Raw genomic sequence first — 20,790 nt, forward strand, 5'->3', positions numbered from 1 at the left:
CTCCCTCCAGCCCTGTCACGTACCTCTGCTCCGTGCCGTGCTACCCCTCCGTCACTGCCCGCCCTCCCGAGCCCGACCCGGCGGCTGCATCGGGGACGGGGCTGGGCTGGCCCCACGGCACTCACCCCGCACGATGAGCTGCCGCTCCCGGCTGACCGTGGCGGCGTCGTTGCTGGCGATGCAGGTGTAGTTGCCGTTGTGCTTGAGGGAGACGCTGGAGATCTGCAGGGAGCTCATGAACTCCTTGCTCTCGATGGTGACTCCAGAGCCAGAGAGGATGACGTGCCCGTCCTTCCTCCAGGTGATGTGGATGGGCATGTCCCCGGAGGAGACCACGCAGGGGATGTAGAGGAGCTGCCCGATGGAGGCTGGCGGGAACTCGAAGGGCTGGATCAGTGGAGGGACTGTCGAGGGGAGAGGCAGAGCATGCTGGAGAGCCCGTCCAGGGAAAGCCTTCCTCCAGCGGGGACGTGCCCCGCTGCCCCGGGAGGAGAATCAGCCTAGAAACTAATGCAGGCTTTTGTTTCCACCAGGAACACGGCCAGGGGAGAGTGGAAGGTGCCACCAAGCAGAGGGCAGCGGGAAGACATCTCCCACCTGGCAGGGCCGGCACGCTAGGAGCGGGACGGAGGAACGCCGACCTCCGGAGCGGAGCGGGCCCTGCTCTGGGGAAAGCCCCCGCCGCCCCCGCCCACACGTGCCGCCGAAATTCCACCTCAGCATTTATCTGCTCGCAGAAAAGCGATTATTAGATGGATGCTTTTCTTAAAGGCACTGGATTCAGAACCAGCCATTACCTTCCTGATAACTCAATTACGCAACTACAGCATCTCTGGCAATGTGGGAGGGGGAAGAAAGTAGAGAGAGGGAGACAATTAGCTTAACAAGGCTCAGCACCTGGTGGATGAGATCCTCTTTCTACAGCCTCCATAATTAAATTAGCAGGCTGCCAATTGTCCCCTCTGCAGAAATAAGCTGCCCTCTCATACAGGCGCAGGAGCGGCTCCCCGCACCACCACGCACGTCCCTGGGCTCCCGTCTCCACCCCACGCCCAGCCCAGCACATCGCTAGGGTCTCTGCGCCGGGTCTCTGCCCCTCCGCCTGGCCCCGGCCCAGCCGGGCAGCTCTGCAGAGCAGCGGGCAAGCGGGGGGCTGCTCGCCGCCCCCGGTAGGCAGGCAGACGGCTGCGGGCAGGGCTGGCCTGTCCCTTCACCGGCTACAGCAACGTGGCTCGAGCTGCCGGAGCCATGGAGCCAGTGCTGCCTGTTTTCCATAATTAATGAATAATTAATTGGGAATGCACTGCAGTCTATTGCAGAGCAGGGATGGGCTTGTGGATCCGTGCCTCTCCAAACACGCCCCACCAGCCGCTTCCGAGATGCCAAGAAAAGGACAGGCTCCCTCGACAGAAGAGCTGTCCCTGCTTGAGCTCCCAGCAACTGCAGCTTGCAACTCGCCTCTCCTTCCCAGTTCGTTTCCCACTGCAGTTCTCCTTTCTCCAGGGCTCCCAGGCTCTCTGAGGCAGCTGCAGCAGGAGCCGGCCACGCGGCCGCAGCCTGGGGCACTGCAGGAGGGCGCCCCTGCCCACGGTGCCCGCCGCGCAGCCCGGCACAGCCGCTCGGGTCTGGAGGGGAGCCCCAGCCACCAGCCTCTGCCTCCCCGCGGGGTGAAGCATCGCCCCGCCGCTGCCCCGCCGCTGCCGGCTGCGGAGCGGGCATAGCTGGTGTCAGCACCACGGTCCCAGAATCGCTGCCGTCACCCGAGAAGAGCTGTGCGAGAGCCCCAGGACAGCACCAAACCCACACGTGATTAATTAAAACGTTCAGAGATGTCTGCAGGAATAACGAGCTGTCAGGGCACCTTGGAGGAGGCTGGGTGCTTGGACTGTGCTGCCGGGGAAGCGCAGAGAAGAGGCCCCAGCAGCATCCCCGAGCAGCTGCAGAAGCCCTAAGGAGCAGGGAGGTTTGAAGCTGGGACCTGGGGTCCCCAGGCTAAGCAGCAGCAGCTAAACCCAGGTGGGAGCTTCTCTCAACGCAAGACTGGGAACGTGGCTGGGGCGTTGCCTTGCGAGCAGGGCTGGGGGCTGCGCGCACATCCCCGCTCCCCGGAGGAACAGCGCTGGAGGGGAGCTGTAAAGCTTTTACTACAGCTTGCTCAGAAAGACCTGCATAACTCACTCGTGGCACTTAATGTGGTCGCTGGGCACTTGTGGCAATAAAAGCTTTACGGTGCTCCACGCCACCCTGTGCTCCTCGCTCGACGCAGTTATATTTATTCACTGCTCCACGGAGCTAGCTCTGACTGTCTTCTAGGGCCTTTGCAATTCTTTTCCACAGGCCTTCTACCTGACGGCCAGAGCAAATAAGGAATCCAGCAAGCGGGGCTGGGTGTAAATCTCCAGCAGCTGCGCTGCGGGCGGAATGAAGACATCTGGCCGCGGCAGAGCGGTGTGCCGCCGGCCCGCACCGCGCTTCCACCCGCTTGCATTCCTCAGCCTGTCACCGGCCACTAATCACAGCAGTAAATTCAGATTCAGAAGGGTTCACTTGCGCTTGCTTCCCAGAATATAGGGATGCTCAGCTGAACTTCAGCATCCTGCATCCACCGGTGGCACCTCCCAGTGACTGACAAAAAGCGAATCCCGTTATTTTACTTCAGGCGCACACAACCCTGCAGATGCTCTCTCCACACCAGCCCTGCCTGTCCCATTCACCCCAGGAGAGCACCAGCATTTACTCACCTCCGGCCTGTTTTCACTCCCGCATTGATGGAGATTTTGTATAAGGTGAGGAAAGCCGGGCTGGCCATGCCCTGCCCCGCAGTCCTCCCCACAGTGCCCTTAGGTGGTCCACAGCCTACTCTTCCCTTTGTAAAGCCTTGGAGAGGAGCATTAGCTAATCAAGTGGTAGCATCTATAACCAGCCTGATATGCTCTCTTGCTAACCCGATTCCTAATAAAAAACGGTGGATGGGAGGGGAGGGAGGGGGATCAGAGTAGAATCCAGTCCGTAAATACCCTGCTGGGTGAGACAGAGGAAAGACAATTGGCCAGCTCCGTCCCCAGCGCGGCTGTGTTTGTCTAAATGATTTACTGCAAACACCGAGCTGGCGACGGCAGAGACGACCCGACAACTCTGAGGACGGGAGATAGAGGAGCAACGCACACTTACGGCACAATCTCAGCGAGTCACTGGGAGGGAATGCATCCGCCTCAATTCATTAGGACTGATAGCTCCCTCAATGGGGCTGAATAATTGATGGCCTGGAGAAGCTTTTAAGATGTTCTGTGCGCTCGAAAGACTGAGAGTACTCTTTTTTTAAAAGCTAACACACACAGAAAAACATTGGTGAAGGTGATCCGAGCAAAGGTTAGATGTTTTAATACGTTATGTTTACACCGCAAATCTTTGCTCCGTCGCTTGTAACGGGAAATGGATACGGTGTGGCTCGGGGCAGCTGCAGGCGCGCAGGCGGGGCCAGGTAGCCGCTCCAGCAGGAGTTGAGCCAGCTCCCGAGGGCTGCGGTGGTGGGAGCTGAGCTCCCATCGGCGCAGCGTTGGCGGAGCACGGCCACCACCGGGCTGCTGAGTCCCCTGTGCGACTCTTCTCTGCCTCCGTCCCGCAGCAGAGGCGTCCCCAACGTAACCTGGACGGCCTCTCCAACCCATCCAGGGAAAGCCTCTCCGCCTGCTTACCTTTCACCGTGACGTGGACGCTCTGGCTGATGGAGAGCTGGGGCTGGATCAGCACGCTGCACAGATACTCCCCTTCATCCATGCCTTTCTGGACGTCCATCAGCTTAAGAGTCCCATTCTCAAAGACCACTTGGCGGTGGTTATCGGGCAGCAGCAAAGAGTCCTTGTACCACTTGATGGAGTAGTACGGGTACCCGATCACCCTGCAGTTGATGAAAGTGTCCCTACCCGCTACCGCTGTTATGTTCTTCATCGCTCGGATGCTCGGGGGACCTACATATTCGGGAAGAAGGAAGAGGCAGGCTAGGTTAATTCCGAAGGGCAGCTCGGTTGCATGCAGATCTGCTGCTACTTCAGAGCGAGCTTCACAGGCAAAGGAGGTAACCAGAACAACTGGGACCCTGCCCGATTTTGGGTGAGGAGCAGGCACGGGCTCCTCTCCGAGCGCGCGTGGGGAAAGCCACTCACGGGCTGCCACCTCCAGCTAGAGCTACTCGCACACGCCTACAGCAGCACAGCTACGAACCGGGCTGCGGGCCTCGACCGCGGCCACGCTTCAGCAATGCCCACCCCGGCTCTGCAGGTGCAACTTCGGTGCTGAGGCAGCTGAGCCCGCAGGCACCACTGCTGCTCACTGGAGGAGGTTGACGCTGTCTGGAAGTGCAGCGTGCTCTGCAACGGGAACCGTGGCCGCCCAGCACACCTCCAGCAGCGCCTGCGGCCGCAGGAACTGCAGAGAGATGGTGAGTGCGCCGGCACGGTCACAGCCGCTCTCTGCCCCTCTGAGGAGGACTGACTGTGTTGTGCCAAATGTCCTCGACAAGACCTGCTAGGGGAACCTGACTTCCATGGGCAAACGTCTCTCGCCTCCCCTAAAATACACCTTTCTGAGCCTCCCACTGGCAACCTGAGCATTGCTGAAAAGCCAGACAGTCGCCGGGTTCTGGCTGGCTCTCGTGGTGTCTTAAGGACCGGCAGAATGCTGCAGGTGAGTATTTCAGCAAGAGGTTTCAGGCATCGATAATTACATTGTTCTCCCGGCCACTGCATAAAATAGCAAACTAATTTAAAGATTAACCCTGTCTTGACTCGTCGTCCTAAGGGCATAGCAGGATAACAGCCTAACAGACACTCAGAATAAGCTGCTGGACGGTGTTTCTCATACTGGCACACCTTTGGAAAAGGAGCAGGAAAAAAGAAATTAGCATCTCACTATCTAACTGTCTCTCGGGCCCATCTGAGGGACTTGCTCCATTCCAGGGCAAAAAAAGCCTGAATCTTATCTCGCGACAGCCTGTCATGAGCTGAGAGAGGGGGAAGAAAGGAGACAAGAGAACATCCCCATTGTAAACGCTGCTCTGGCTTTCTGTGGCTGAGGGATGAACTCGCTCCAAATTTAGCCGTAAACGGCAGCAAAATTCAGACTCTCCTGGGATCCCAGCCAACAAGCCACTAGATCCATTTCAAACCTGAGACAGACAAACACAGCCCTTCAACCCTCTTTCTCACTAGACAAATAAACGCTACCTGTCTGTCTCTCGCTCCCACCTGTAAGCCTAGAAGCTTTAATTGGTGATTATTAATGGGCAGGGGCTTATACCATACCCTCTGCCTGAAAGCGCTCCCTGTAACGCACCAAGCGACACGCTCCAGCTGCAATAACACGGTGATTAACGCAGCCATGGCTTTTAGCAGACAAAGAAAATACAGACATGACAAATCAAAGCTCATTTTCCACGATTTCACGTGCTGCCTCATCATCATTTGTCATGTAGATCCCTGCGCCGGCGGGAGCGTTTGCTGCCAGGGAGCCGGGCTCCCGCCGGGACCAGGGGCAGTTGGCAGAGCACGGGGGGCCCGGAACGCTTCTGTGCCTGCCCCCACCTTCTCCGCACACGGGGGCTCCCTTGGGGAGCTGGTTGCCGACCCCGCGCAGACCCCAAGGCAGGGGCTCAGCAGGGCGAGAGCGGATACCGTGGGGAGAGCGCTGCCCTTTTCCCCCTGCAAAGCCAAGCTCCAGCTCTCCAAGGCTACATGACTGCTTTGCACTTCGTTAAACTCCCTGCTTGAAACGGCGGGGAGGCTCAACCCTGCGGGCAGGTGTGCAAGCGAGCGGGGCAGGAGCTCGGGGAGTGGGGTCGGGGCGGCTGGGAAGAGGAGGGAAAGGCAAGAAGGAGCCATCGGCCAGGAAACAGAACAAAACCAAAAGCCCAGTAAAAGTCCTATTCTGATATTTAAAAGTAGACAGGCACCTCTTACGTTTATTCGCGCTTGGTATTCGGCGCTGCCCACCGAGTTCCGCGCGGTGCACCGGTACACGCCGCCGTCCTTGATCTGCGGGCTCGTCACGTTCATGTGGCTGACCGTGGTGCCGTCCGACATGGTGTACTGGTTGGTGCGGTGCCCGCTGTCCCGCGGGATGGGCTCGTCGTCCAGCGCCCAGGTGACGGTCGGCGGCGGGGCCCCCTTGGCGGCACACATCAGGGAGAACTGCTCCCCGGGGTTGACCACCTTCTCGCTGAAGGAGGAGACGATGCGGGGGGTCCCATCTGGGGGGCACCCAGGGGGAGGGGGGTCAGGGAGCGGCAGCCACAGGCAGCAGCAGTCACCCGCTGGCGGGGCGGCTTCGAGCTCCCGCTGGGGGTGGGAGCCCAAGTCGGCAGCACGTGCATGGCTGCGCCTGCATCCCTCCGGCAGGGAGATGCTGAGAGGGGCTCAGGGGGCACCCTGGTCGATACAGACATTGGCTCAAGGGAACACCTGGCTTGGTAGAGTCCATCCCTTGCCCAAGCATCCAGCAACCTGGACCGGGAAGGGGACACCCAGTGAAAGGCAGTGCCTCGGCTGAGGGGCTGGGGACAGGCAAATCAACCCTTATTTTGATCCTTCCCCATCCCGGCCGTGCTGCATCCCTGAGCTCCTTGCAGATGGCACGCACAGCCCAGGAAGCAGGCTGGAGCAGTCTGGCCCCAGGAGCCCCTGCCCCGGTGGGTCTCACTGCCCTCCAGCCATGCATAAAGCATCCTGGCACACCCTGGGGATGCAGTGGCTGGGAGAGGGGCAGAGGACAGCCCCTGCCCCGAGAGAGCCAGCTCACCCTCCAGCATGATGATGGAGAAGTCCTGTGCCGTCTGGGACTTGCGGGTAGCAAAGCACTGGTAGGCCCCGGAGTGGCTCTTCTGCGCGGCCGTGATGAGGAGGGTCTCGTTGCTGATCCCCCGGATGGAGATGTAGTCATCCACCACCACGAGGTCCGTGTTGCGGTACCAGCGGATGACGTACTCGGGGGACCCGCTGAGGGCACAAGAGAGGATGACGGTGCTGCCGATGCCCGTTTTGAGCTTCTTTGGTGTGAGGGTCACACGCAGAGGGTCTGTGTGAGAAAGGGTGAGAGCGGGAGAGGCGTTGGCAGGGCCGGGCAGCCTGGTGGGAGGTGTCTTGTCATTACTGTGCTCTCTCTGCCTTTCCTGCCCTGGAAGCGCCAGCCCGACTACGTGTAAAATGTCACCTCACAATAAGGCGGGTGCCCCCACACTGTCCGCCCTGCTGACAGCCCCTGCTTTGAATGTCGGGCCCCGGTGGGTGCCATCGGGGAGGTGGCAGGATGACTGGAAGAAGTGGCCGGTGTGATGGGGGACAGCACTGAGCTGGGGACGTGCCAGGGCGGCTCCCAGCAGGCTGCTGGTGCTCGCCGCGGCATTGCTCCAGGTAAGGCAGGTGTGGTGCACGCCAGCCCCGGCAGCTCTGGTACCGCTGGGATCCCGGTCACGGGAGGACCCCCCAGGAACAAAGCAGACGATAAATACTTGGCCTACCCAGATGGTATTTACTGTTTGGCTGGAGCTTATTTTATGGAAGTCAACAAAAGAAAGCGCAGAGGCATCTAACATAAAACCGACATCGCCGTCTAGCATTTCATCTCCCCCGGTATTGCTCTGCGTTTTCCCAAGGCCCCTCTCCCTGCCCCGATTGAAGCAGTAAATCAGGGGACATCTGCAGACGCACTGCTGCAGCATGATAAACCTCCTGCAAGCGCTCCGAGCGCCACATTGGACACGCTGCGTTGCAAGACGGCGGCCTCCAGCGTGGGATGCGCCACGCTGAAATGCAAGGCTTGTAATTTATACAGCTGTAGAAAACCTTTAAGGCTTGGTATTTACAAATGCTTTATATTTAAGAAGGCTTTATCAAGTCGGGCCCCAGGCAGCAGGAGTGAGGTAACCCTGCCGCCACGCCCCGCTCCTGCCCGCCGGCTCTCACCTATGACTGTGAGGGTCCCCGTGACCTCTGCGGACCCGAAGGTGTTGGTCACCTCGCAGATGTAGGTCCCGCTGTCCTCCACGCGCAGGTCGTTGATGGTCAGGCCCGTGATGCGCTTGGTCCAGCGGCTGTCGGTGGGGAGCGGCCGCCCGTCCTTGATCCACCGGACGGCCGGGTTGGGGTAGCCCGAGGCAATGCAGGGCAGCTCCACCAGCCGGCCCGCCTTCACCTCCCAGGACTGGAAACTGTCTAGCATCGTGGGGATGGACTCTGCCGGGTCTGGGTTTGGAGAGGAAACAGGCTCACCCGGTGAAGAGGAGGCGGCGAGGCTTCTCCCCAGAGGGACACCAGGAGAGCCCTTGGCACAGTGACACCGGTACCACATGCTCCCTCGGCAGCAGCCAGCAGAGAGCAGCTCTCCCCGTCCCCATGAGCTGCAGCTCTGCCGGGCAGGAGCGCAGGATGCCAGCCACATCCTCTGCCGGACATGGGGCCGGGGCAGGCAGGGGGTGGCCTGTCCCACGCGGGACAGCTGGCACAGCCCTTGGTGGCCAGGGCAGTAGGCTTTCAGAGAGGTGGAAGGGAAATGCATCTTACTAGCTGATGGGATGAATAAACTCAGCACCAGAGGAATTACTCAAGGTGACACCTAATTGGTGCAAAATACACAAATTCTGTGGCACATTTCAAAATTTACAAGCAAAGGGACCCATCAGGCAGCTGGGAAAGGAGAAAATTAATCACCAAGTCTCAGGCGTGAAATTAAATTCCAGGGGAAAGAAACCTCTTTCATTACTCCCAAGCAGAAGTAAAACGCCGTGACGTGTAAATAATGACAGAGACCAGGAGGGGACCGGGCCAGGCCGAACGCACATGGAGAGGGGATGATACACCCAGCAGCTGCCCGCACTCCTGGAGGGCCACGCAGCAGGATGGCCACAGGAGGGACCGGGACCCTCAGGCCTTCCAGGAGGCTGGGGCAATGTCAGGCGAGCCCCAGCCTGGCCATCCTGTACCCCTTCCCCACTCCTGCGGGGTTAATTCGAGATGCTAGCGTGGGAGCCACAGCCCGCACAGCTGAGCATGGAAAAAGCATATGGCAGAGAGCAGGCATGCTGCAGCCGAGTGGCGGGAGCGTTGATGCGGCTGCAAGTCGGGCGAACTCCCTCCCGAGCGGAGTAATTTGGGCAGTCAGCGGAGCCAGGAGCGCCCCGAGACACCCGGCACTATGGACTGCGCTGCCTGCGCTGCAGTATCGCTTGCATCTTCGTCACATCACGTCAGGCTGCTCACATCGCGGGCTGTCACATCGCATCGCGTCGCACTCCATCGCCTCTCGCTCGGGGTGCCGCGCAGCGCTGCCGCTCGCCGCGGCCAGCAGCGGGGGGGCTGCACGCTCAGGGGCCCACGCGAGGCAGCACAAACTCCCCGCGCAGCCCCGACGGGACCCCCGACCCGCCACCGGGACGTCCTCTCGCTGCGGGGATGGGAGGCAGCCCTGCCATTGCTCCCCCCTGCACCCCGGGGAGAGAGGCACCGCCGTGGGCAGGCAGGGGAGGAGGAGTGCAGGCAGGGCCGGACACCCTCACGGGCGCAGGAGCTGCGCCTGCCAGCACTGCCAGCAGCCGTGTGCTCACCTGAGACCGAAAGCCTGGCTCCGTTGCTCTGTCGCGTCTCCCCACTGTACTTGTGCTTGGTGATACACCTGTAGGTGGACAAGGCATCTTCCTTCTGCACGTCCGATATGTACAAACCTCCGTAAGAAGTAATAAAAAACCTATTTTCTGGAGACACAAAGGGAGGAGAGGGGTGAGCGAGCCAGCCCCGACCCAGCACATCATCTCCCAGGCTGTCGGCACCAGGGTCAAGCAGAGCCCCTGCACTCCACGCAGGCACTGGCGCTGTGGGCAGGAGCTGGGCAGGCAAAGCGGGTCCCTCCTCCACCTCCCCATACCCCGACAGCACTGGGGTGCAGTCTCTGGCTTCACCTTCAGGGGCTGAAGTTTCAGGCAGGCAAAGTTGGGCCAAAAAGGGCAAGCGGCAGTGCTTGCCGCCTTAGCCCTGGGTGTGCCACAGCAGCAATCCCTTGGTGGCAGTACTCATCCTGCGCAAACACACCACCCAGGCGCAAAGCTGGGCTCGGGGTGTCCTTACACGCACCTGCGCTCCCCAGGGGTGGGATTCAGGGGATTTAGCCGAGGCAGACAGCACGCAGCCCTCTCCCCTCCCTGCCCCAGCCCTCCATCGCAACGAGCTCTGGGCTGGCCGCCGAGTCACAGCGACGCGGTGGCTGCAGAGGGCGAGGAGAGCGTGTGGCACGATGCTCCGCCGGGGCGATGCTCCACCACACGCTGCATAGCAACGTGGCAATTAAAAGTGAATCCGTCCCGCTGAGTTAATAATTAGCTTAACTTACTTGGAAGCATGTGAAAACAAACAAGGGCTGGAGCTGATATTTGAGTGCTGGGCGAGGATGGCAGGAGAGCAGGCAGGGCAGCGCAGCCCCAGGCAGCACTGCGGGGGCAGCCCCCTCCAGCCAGCAGGTTTTGGTGCCTGGTGCACGCCAGTGCACACAGGGAAGGTAGTCTTCGACTCGCTCATGAAGCCGGCCTGACCCCTATAATTCATCATGAATCTTAACTAACACGAATAGGAAGACCTGCGCTGGGGCACCATTTAGTGGCTCCATGGAGAGCAGGGTAAGCAGAGGGACCACCCCTGCCCACCTGGGAAACCCCTTTACCCTGCCAGTGCTAACAGTGAGAGGAGCCTTTGACCCCAGTTTCTGCGGGGCCTTTGGGGTTTATTCCAGCACCAGCCGCCACCAAGCCTCAGCTGGGATGGGGTGGCACATCTGCTCGGCCGCACCGTGTTGCCAGCAAAACCACCCCCTGCCAAACATAGAAAGTGCAGAGAAGCAGAAGGTAATTAGTAGAGCTGAATGTTCAGAGTTAAAACCTTTAAACCTAGTCTTAAAATCAGCAGTGGCTGCAAATGGCTCCTTCAAGCCCGGCACCGTGCTTGGCAAAGCAGGACCTAGCTGCTGAGGAGAACCAACTGTTTTTTCTTCTAGCACCTTTTGGAAGCATGTGGATATTCTCAGTTTAGGTGGAGGAAAGTGCCGTGGTTGAACCCGTAAGAGCAGGAGAAACACAGGTGGAACTGGGGAACTAAAGGCACGTGCTCCCGGAGCAGCCTGGCTCCCCGCTCCCGGGGCAGGACCGCAGAAGCCTCTCGCTGCCCACAGCAGCAGCGCTTGACGCCACAGACTGAGAGAAAACAGGGCTCTCCTCCACCCAGCGAACCGCAGCACATCCCCGGCACGAGCCAAGGCGACGGCAGCCCTGAGCTCTGCTGGCACTACCCCATCCCAGCTGCAGCTCAGCTAGATGTGCGTATTTGACTCTAATTGCTTGATACGAGAGCATTAGGGACTCTAAACAGCAAAGAAATAGCAACCTTAATGAAACGCGAGCCCTGCTGCAAGTTAACAGGAGGCAGAGACGACCGCTGGGCTGGCAGCCCTGTGCAGATTCTCCCTGGAAGCAGCGGGAGCAGGAGCCGGCAGCCCCACGGGGTGCCACGGGCAGCCCGGCGGCTGTCCCAGCACCTCCCGCGAGCTGCAGCCCACGCGCCCCTATGGCACCGCAAGACCCGCGGCACTGTCCGTGTTTGGAGGGGCCAGGGGCTCCCCAGCCAAAACCTCAGGTGCAGTTTTGCCTCCCCGCTAGAGCACGGCGACGCCAGCGCAGCAGCACAGGCGCTGCACCAGTACGTAACTGGGAGCGGGCGCGCAGCGGCGCGAGTCTCGCGCTCCACGCCGCCGATCGAGGCGCCGAGGGATTCATACAAACCCCGTGAAAGGGAAGGGGGGGGGGGCAGTCCCGCGAGCGCAACTGAAATAACATGCAAATCAAACATTAATTTTGCATCTTCCATCAAACCAGTAAGTGAAGAACATTGGCTGCACTGGAATTTGGGGGGGGGGGGGGGGGGGAGCCGGTTTCCATGGTAACAGGGGCCGTATTTTGCAAAGTGCTCGGCAGCCCCAGCCGGCCTCCCGCTCCCCGCACACTCGCATCCGTGCATGGTTAACCTCAGCCCTGTTTGCAGACGCGCTGTGCTCCTCCTCTGGAAACAAAGCCTCGCAAGAGCCGGGGCGACGCGCAAGGAGCCGGCGGAGGAGCAGAAAGCAGCGGTGCTGCGTGCCCGCCCCGGGACACGGGGCAGCGGCAGCGGGGCCCACCAAAGCCCGAGGCTCCTGCCCGGGCAGCGGGAGATGCCGAGGAGAGCGACGCGTGGGAGCCGGCCGGGCGAGCCCATCGCTGACCAGCACCACAAACCAAGCCCTGCCCGGACCCACTGCCCTCAGCCCGGCCCAGCTTGCTGGAGCTCCCCAGCTTCCAGAGCCTGAGGTCAAGGCTCTGAGACGGGGCTCGAGCCAGAGCATCAGCCCCAGAGACAGGAACGGGCAGGAAATCGGCAGGTTTTAGCATCCGCCTCTGCACCGTGCAGCGGCAGGAGGCATCTGCCCCCTTGCAAGCCACAGCTTTAAAGATTAAACGCAATGTCTACAACCTGACAGCACAGCTTCCTTTTTCTTACTTCTTCCCCTGAAAAGGGACAAGTAACTCTGTCGAGGAACGTTACACTGGTTCAAGGGAGAGATGCAGGGCAATAATTGATGTAAATGGCTCCGACAGACCTCACCGAAGTGACTTATTGCTGAGTTTGCTAGCGAGATTAACATTGAAGGTCGCTGAATAAAATCAGATCTTTCTGCCTGCCAGGAGGTGGAAAAGCTTTACGGGAAGCAGAGGATTAAGTACATCCGTGGCCAGACTGGAGCAATGTGTCTCTAATAACTCTTCCAGCTAGACTTGAGCCGCTGCCTTCAGGAACGCCTCGCCGAAGCCCCCCGCGCCCCTCTCGCCCACCCCTGCTAGAGAGGAGCAGGGCAGCCAAGAGCCCTGCCGGCCCATGGGAGCTGGCCCCTCACCCAGGGAAAAACACGAGGGCAAGAGGGGGGCTCTCCCACACAGCACACACTGGGTGGGGGGTCCGTCACTGTGTATGCACACACACATACTCGCTGTGACCGAAATCCTCTCCCGCCTCCAGCTGCCTGTGGTGGCCATGAAACTCCAGCATCAGTCCCAAGGGCCTTCCAATTTCAAGAGAAAAATTACAGTCGATATAGGTTACCAGCTACTGCTCTATCCAATATAGATTTATAAAAACAATGGGGTCAGGGCTTCAGGAGAGAGCACATTTTATAGTTCGTAAGACTAATGAGATAACTTTCCCTTGGTACTCCAGGGCCAATATTTCCTTATGCAGTCTATTTTAACTGCTGGAGAATCAATAGGTGCCAGCGTTTATGAATTAGCTGTACTTTGAGCATATGCATCCCAAGGCATCCCGGACAAATCCAATAAGTGTTTGGTGCTATTTCTGGCCATGTTTAAAGTGACAAACGCCTCCCCAAGGGGAAGGCATGGAGGGGGAAGCCCCAAAGAACAAAGCCTGTGTTTTTCTGTCACTGCCGTAACGGCAGTTTTCTGCTGCGGCTGCTGTTCCCGGATGCCATTTGCCCGGCATGGAGCTCTCCCGGGGATGAGGAGCCTCCCGGGAGCAGGCCAGCAAACCCATCCAGCAGGGAAACTCCTGCCCACCGCCACAGCATGGCATGGCACGGCACGGCACGGCTCCGCTGCCCCGTTCCTCTGCCGGCTGCTGGGTGGATTGCAGGCACCTCCCTCCCCAAGACGCGGGGGACGCGGGGCAAAGGAGGGGGCTGGCAGGCGGCGGCCGTGCACCAGAGCTGCCTTTCATCTCAGCAGGCTGAGCCCAGCTCCGTGCCACAGCACATGCCAAAAGCAGAGGGGGCCTGGACTGGGTGCCAGGATTAAACATCCGTCCGTCCATCCCAGAGATGTTAAAGACGAACCGCGACTCGAGCTCAATGCAAATTTAATAAGAGCCGCACGATATCTGACAGATTTATTTACATGTTTGCCCGCCGTCGGGGTCCCAGGGGAGGTGTCAGGCAGTCACCGCTCCCCGGCCCTTTCAAAGGCAGCACGTCTCTCCCGCGCAGCCGAGCTGCCGCGCATCCAGCCGAACATTCCCACCTTGAGGGCTCGTGGGCATCTGTAACACAACGGACGCCGGCTGAGCAAGTGGGTCAGGCTTTGCACCAAAGGGCTCTCTCTCCTCCGCAGTCCAGGAGGAGCGGCCCTTCCTCGGAGGAGAGCGCTGTGCCCCAGAAACCTCGTCCCGGGAAGCTGCGGGGGCTGCACGCGCAGCAGGCCCTGCCGTGCTGCGTGCGGGCGAGGGCACAGCGCGGGCAGCTGCCTGTTCGCGGGGCCTGCCCGCGCTGCCCGTTCCCCCGGGCGCTGCCTGCTCCTGCGGGCACTGGAGGCTTTGCCAGGAGCCTCCCCCTGCGGGCCAAGACATCCAGGAATTCAGGCAGCCCTGGTGCGAGCCCTTTCCTGGTGGTGGGCAGGTACGGGCAGGAACGCCAGCCGCACGCCTGCCTGCTGCTGCTGCAGCCAGGGAGGGGGAAACGGCAGAGGAGGGGTGGAAGTCGGGGAGTCGTGACGGGCTTTCCGCCTCCCCTCCTTAATCTCCTTTATAAGCATGGCTCCATCTCCTCCCGTTACAGGATTAACACCCATCTCTCATTCTCCTCTTGCAACAAGATTTTATTTCTAATTACGCTGTAATAAAACCGGGCGCGCTCCCAGGGCTTCTTCCAAATGACTTGTCGACACTAGGCGAGATTGGATCCTACTCGGGCCCCTTGCCGGCGCCTCTGCCTGATGTTCATTAGGCATGCATGAGGGAGAGGTTTTAAGAATGGAATTGCATTTAAATAGCTTTTCTGAGAGGGAGAGATGAAAGAAAAAAAAAAGAGAGGCAAAAAGCAGGCAAGGTTTACCAGGAGGATGTCATCGTCACCTCCCTGGCACGCTGCTGCCCAGCAGCTCTGCAGCGCCCCAGGGACCCAGCTGCGGCTGGGCAGGGGCGCAGGGCAGGGACGAGCCCTCTGCCCCTACGGCTCGGGCAGGGGACAAGGTCTGCCTTCTGCTCCCTCGTCCCTGGCCCAGCCACCCCGCGCACGGCAGAGCGGCCGCTCGGCAGCGGATCCTTTGCCGCTGAGCGAGCTCCTAATGCGTTACAGAATTACCTGCAGAAGCCCAGCCTGCCAGCGACAAGTCAGCAAATACAAAAGAAAAGCTATGGGTTTTTCTGAGCGTCAAGTTTGGCTCTGACCACCACATTTACAGCCCAGAGAGCGCCAGGGGTGCAGCGGCGTACCAACACCCTCTGCAAACAACCTTAGAGATTTCACCTCCTGCCCAGGACACCGTTCTGCAGCCAGCGTACATGGAGGTAGACAGCTCCCGGGCCCTCTCCCCTCACCCACAGCACAGCCTGCAAGAGGACAGTGGCCAGTGGCACGCAGTGTCGAGCATCTCTGCCCTGCCCTGCAGAGACGGGGTGCCCCGGAATGGCGCTGGGGTCTCCCTCGCTGCAGGGGCTGCAGGTGCTGCAGGCTGGGGCATCGCCCCGGCCAAGGGGCACCGAAGGCAGCTGCTGCAACGGCAGCCAGGTTTACTGGGAGAAATGGCCTCGGGAGGCAGGGATTTTCCTGGCGGGGCTTAGGAAAACGCGCACCAAAACAAACAGGCTCGGTAAAATCAGGTGTTCGCCTCGGCAATGTTGCTCCCCTCCGTCTGGGAGCGAGCGGCCAGCACGTGGCTCGCACACGCGCCGAGGGAGCACCGAGAGCACCGCGGCCAACCCACCCTTTGCAGACGTCGTGGCTCTCACCAGCTGCTCAGGTGCAATCCCCACTGCAAAAATTAATCAGCAGCAGCAGCATGACAAATAGTTTCCAACGAAGCAGAGGAAGTTAATCTGTTCACGGACACTCACATCGCAGGGAGCAAAAGTTGGTAAATAAATTACTGCCTTCACAAGGAATCTGCCGGGTGGGAATCACCTTGTTAAAGCTCCCCCCCCACAGCGCCCCTGCTCTCCCTGTCCTAGCGTAAGGCGTTATCTCCTGAAATCTTACAGTCCACGTAACAATTAGCATCTCTGTCACTTCACCCTCGGTGCAATGGCTTTACCATCTGCATTCCTCTCTCTCTGGGCAAGGAAGGTGTAAGAGAGGTTCCGATTTTGTGCACGGGAAGCTTTTGGGGAGGGAAAGCAAAAGGCTGCATTTTACAGCTGCGAGCAGGATCCACGTAGGTGCTCGCGGAACTCTGGAACATTAATTTCAATTCACCTGAGAAAACAAAAACCGTTGCCGTAACCGTAGCCTTTCACACCCGTGTTGTTTCCGCCGCGCTCCGAGCAGTGGCTCCAGACATTTTCCTTGTCCGCTTGACTCACTCGCCGCGTGCGGCTGCCGCTACCTGGACGCCGCTTCCCAGATACAGGCTCACAAGTCAGCAAACTTGGGAAAACAGATGTTAGGAAAGATCTCTTTCTATTAACTCCCTTGGAAGGAAGGTATCCTGCAGGGCTGGCAGGAGTTATTAAATCAAGGGTAATTATTTACCAAAGGGCCAGTCTTGCGAGTCATTTTCCTAGAAGTAAATCCAGAATTATGCTACCTCAGCACGGGATTCACGCGGGCATAAACGAGCGCAGAGTTTGCCTCTCCGGGTTCTAACCTGCCTCTGAGACACCGGAGCTTTTCGCGGGCGCACGCAGTGAAAGCGACGGGCGTTTGGGGACACTGTCACTCGTTTGCGTAGGTTCCTTTGGAAATGAGACGCTTGCACTGAAACACACCGAGGAGGAGGAACTCCTCCAGATCGGGGCCGGACCGGCCGCAGAGCCAGGGGTTGCCCGCAGAGCAGCCACGGCACCAGCCGTGCTGGCACGACCGTGGAAGGAGGAGGAATTAATCTCCCGAGGTGGTCAGAGCCGTCTAATACCAGCAGAAAATTACAGAACAGGATGAAGAGCATTACAAAATGAATAGGAGGGGACCAGAGATTTCCATGGCTAATCCTGTTAACGAGACAATTTCTTATCAAACTCATTATGTGGCAGAAAGCGGGGGCGGGGGGTGAGGGAGGGGCTGGGGAAGCAGGGGAGGAATGGCTACGCCAGGCAAAAGGCATCCCTGGGCGCACCCGGAGCCGGGGCTGGCAGGAGAGCACCGCGGCACCCCGAGCCCAGCCCACGACGCTGCATCTCTGTACTGTGCGCGTCGCTTTAGCGAGAATTGTATTTCTATTTCCATGGAGAGCTAAATATTACTAGAGTGACATTTAGCACAAAATAGTGCCGTCTGCTTCAGATGTATTGCCAGTCCTCTCCCAGCGCTGAGCTGCAGCGGGTAGAGATTACGGCAGGCATAAAAAAAAAATATAAAATCCATCGAGATAACACTCATTTCAAAAAATGATTTTTCTAGCGTAATTTTTTCTAACCCACTATTAGGACGAGCCTCGTTTTCCAGGAAGAAGCAAAATGAAAGGCTTCAGTCTACAGGTTGAACGTGTGTCTGCCTTTGCTCTGGCGGCGGCAGAGGCTTCGGCATGGGCTGGGGGCTTGTGGCCGCAGCCCAGCGGGGCTGGGCAGCCGGGCAGGGTCTCTGGCCGCTGCTCCCTGCCCGCCGGCAGCTCTGCCCGCCTGGCACCCGCCGAGCTGTCGTCTGTCTCCCGCTCAGCGATGCAAGAGCCAAGCAGAGCAGCCTGGCACGGCAAACCGCCGGTGAGGCTCAGCGATTCCTGAACAATTTCAGCACGTTCCCCACCAGCCTCTCTACCTTCTGCCCCCGAGAGTTGCAGGGACTTCGCTGCTACTTTGTGTGCACTGTTTCATTTTTTTTTTTTTTCATTTGCTATTTAAAAAACAGTGGAACTAGTCAGATTTCATGCTAATGAGTCGAGAATCTGGATCGAGGACTGTGCACAAATTTGCATCTCAAAGAGGAAAACAGGAAGTCGCTAAGAAAGGAAAATCCACCACCGAGGTAGTGTGTATGGCCATAATTAGGCTAATTCTGCCTCTTCTGTCAGCTCATTTCCATCAGCCCCGGGGTAACAGGGACAACAGACTCCTTCACCACCCTCGCCACCGCACTAAGACATGTTTCCCTGCCGCGGCACCCAGCCCTGGCGCACCCAGCCAGGGAGAGGGTTTGCAAGAAGGGACGCGCATCCGGAGAGTCTTCTCCAACGGTACCGCTGACCCCACGGGCGCGTGCGCCCACCCAAAGGCAGAAGATACTGCAGCACCCTCATGTTATCCCAGCCATAAGCTCCTTGAAACTACTGCCTTGCCCAGACCAAGGTCACGGTGAACACACGGCTCTGCCCGGCCGCAAACACAGCACCGGCTCCCAGCGCCCGCCCGGACGCGCAGCTGCCTCCAGCCCACCTGCCTCGGCACCGGCCGCCGAGCAGAAGCCGGCAGCACGGAACGACCCATCGTTGTCCCCCGTTTGAGAGGGGCTAATCTGCAGCGTTTCGTCAAATCTCCCCGGATTTTTTAATTGCATTTCGCTGATGCTGTAGATGTTTCTGTACAAACAATTCCGAATAGCTCTAACCAAGATACTTGCTCATAAAAATCCATCACGAACGCCGAGAACGACAGAAATGGAAAACGCCTAATGAAAACAAAGGGGAAAACAACAGGTACTTCAGCCCTTTGCCATCCATCAACAACCTCGGGTTATTAAAAATACGGGAGGGGAAAAAATTCCTCACATCTGCAATCAAATCTTGAGAAATCTTGAACAGACAAACACCCGCATGGGAGGAAATTCTTTGCCCCCACTTCAGTCTGCAGGAGTTTCGCCATAATTGTAGTAAGAGTAAGGCTGCTGGATAACACGAGAATTATTTTCCCCACTTACATTGTCAAATGATCATTTTGCCCTGCAGTGAAATCTCAATAATTATAATGCTGAACCATGAAAGAACAAAGAAATAAAAAAAGCGGTGTTTTCTTCCAGGGAGCGGGGGGGAAGGGGAGAACTGCACTCGCAGGACTGAAAGTGCATCCTTTCTCTAATTATCTTTCTCAGGGCCGCGCATCTCTCATCCAAGCAGTAAGAGACCCTTGTCTGCCTTCCTCCGCGGCACAGGAGCCGGGCCAGCCCCCCCTCGAGTGGGGCAGCTCCGGTGCCCCGATAACCTCGGCAGACAGAGGGGATGGTGCGGACGGGAGCGGGCACCTCCATGCCCAACACAGCGGAGTTTCCCCACCTAGAAACCAGCTGTTTGGGACGAGCCGGAGCCACGGCACCACGGCACCACCTATCAGCCCCCCGAGCCCCCCAGCCATGCGGGGACCTCCCCGTGCAAGCTGGCGAGGGGCCTCGGCCACAGGGACCGCCGGCTGCCAAGCCGTGCCTTCGCACCCATCCCAACGCTGACCGCCCAGCGGCAAGGGAAAAGCAAGGGGAAATAAAAGAGAAAGGGGACAGAAAAGAGAGGGAGGGGGGATAAAGGAGTCGAACAAGAAAAACAAGACGACAGAACGCTTGCTCCACAGCCCTCGGCTAAATTACAAACCAGTTTACTGAGGTGGAAAGCTGCAGTGAGCTGAGGAGGAATATGTGGAAACCATCTGCAGATTTAAAAATAATCTATTTTACGATCACCCTCGAACATATTCTTTTGCAGAAACCAAATAGGATTTGTTGTTGTTGTTTTGTGCAAACTGTTAGGGAAAAATTACTAGAAACATGCAGGGGGTTCTGCCTTCTTGAGTACTGAGAGGCTAAATATGCCCTTCCTTATGTTTAGAATAGTAACAGTCATCTTAAAATTAACTTGGTCTGCATCAGAGCTTAAAAACAGTTGCAATTCAGAGCCTGCAGAAAGCAGGACAAACCTGCACTGGGATATCTAGTGCTTCTAGCTGGCAGATGTCTTCCTACATATAGTAAATATAGGTCGTCTTTTCCTACCCAGAGAGCTGTAGATCTTAATTAACCAGGCCACAAGCATCGTACGTAATGATTTTTTGCAGCGTGCTAAGGAAACCTTCCCTTGATTAGGCAGAGGGAAAATAAGACGCATGTGTAAAGAAGCCATCTCCTCCTGACCCGACTTCCTCACTCCAGCCGCAGCAGCCCGGGCAAACCTCGTGCTGTGGCTCCGGTCGTTATTTCACGCTACAAAATCTGCCTAACGAGATCAGAAGGGTGCGGAGTCACGCATCGCCCTTACTGCTGAGCGCAGCCAACAGCCTTACCCTGGCCTAGCCCAAAGCTCGGCTTTACCATCGGCAGCCAGAGGGGGTTATTAAGCTTTGCAGACTAAACCTCGCTCCTCCTTGTAAACCACTTCTGGATTAAATTATCTCCAGGCTCAGGGAGCCAGAGACAAATGAGCTAATGAAATTCATGCTGCATTATGATGAAGTCGTGCCGAGCCCTCGGCGGAGGGGCAGTTGGCGCTGGGACGGGCGAGGGCAGGCGGCTGCGCCCATCGCTCTCAGGGTCCCCCCAGGAACACAGCGGCAAAGGCGAGCGCGCCGCCGGCAGCGCCTCCTCCAGCCGGACTGTGCCGAGAGCGGAGCCCGGGCTGGCCGCGTCTCAGCCCCGCTGCCGCAGCCCTCAGCTGAGGAGGAGGGGGAGAGCTGGGCAAAGTTCTACAGGACAGCGGCCATGCACCGCCTGAGCGAGGGCATCCAGCAAGGACCCAGCCTTTGCACTGGTTTTCATGGATGGGGTGCTCTGAATCTGAGAGGTGGTCTTTAAAAACCCCTCGAGTTAGAGGGATAGGAGAGCAGAGCAAAAGTACACGGCCTGGATCCCCTCATAGACTGTATTTCTACAGCCAGAAAT

The 20,790-nt window shown here is 58.5% G+C and overlaps 1 protein-coding gene across 1 annotated transcript in view; it reads right to left on the minus strand.

Moving 5' to 3' along the window:
• The window catches only part of DSCAML1 (DS cell adhesion molecule like 1), a 111,859-nt gene that overhangs the window by 20,985 nt on the left and 70,084 nt on the right, over positions 1 to 20,790 (minus strand). The window contains exons 4-9 of the mRNA XM_075116343.1: positions 9,593 to 9,739; positions 7,956 to 8,234; positions 6,793 to 7,068; positions 5,948 to 6,244; positions 3,696 to 3,968; positions 126 to 404 (exon numbers count right to left, since the gene is read on the minus strand). Coding sequence (XP_074972444.1) covers positions 126 to 404; positions 3,696 to 3,968; positions 5,948 to 6,244; positions 6,793 to 7,068; positions 7,956 to 8,234; positions 9,593 to 9,739 — 1,551 coding nt within the window. The remainder of the gene's footprint in view (positions 1 to 125; positions 405 to 3,695; positions 3,969 to 5,947; positions 6,245 to 6,792; positions 7,069 to 7,955; positions 8,235 to 9,592; positions 9,740 to 20,790) is intronic.

The sequence above is a fragment of the Phalacrocorax aristotelis genome, chromosome 22 (assembly GCF_949628215.1).
Source record: "Phalacrocorax aristotelis chromosome 22, bGulAri2.1, whole genome shotgun sequence".
Lineage (NCBI taxonomy): Eukaryota > Metazoa > Chordata > Aves > Suliformes > Phalacrocoracidae > Phalacrocorax > Phalacrocorax aristotelis.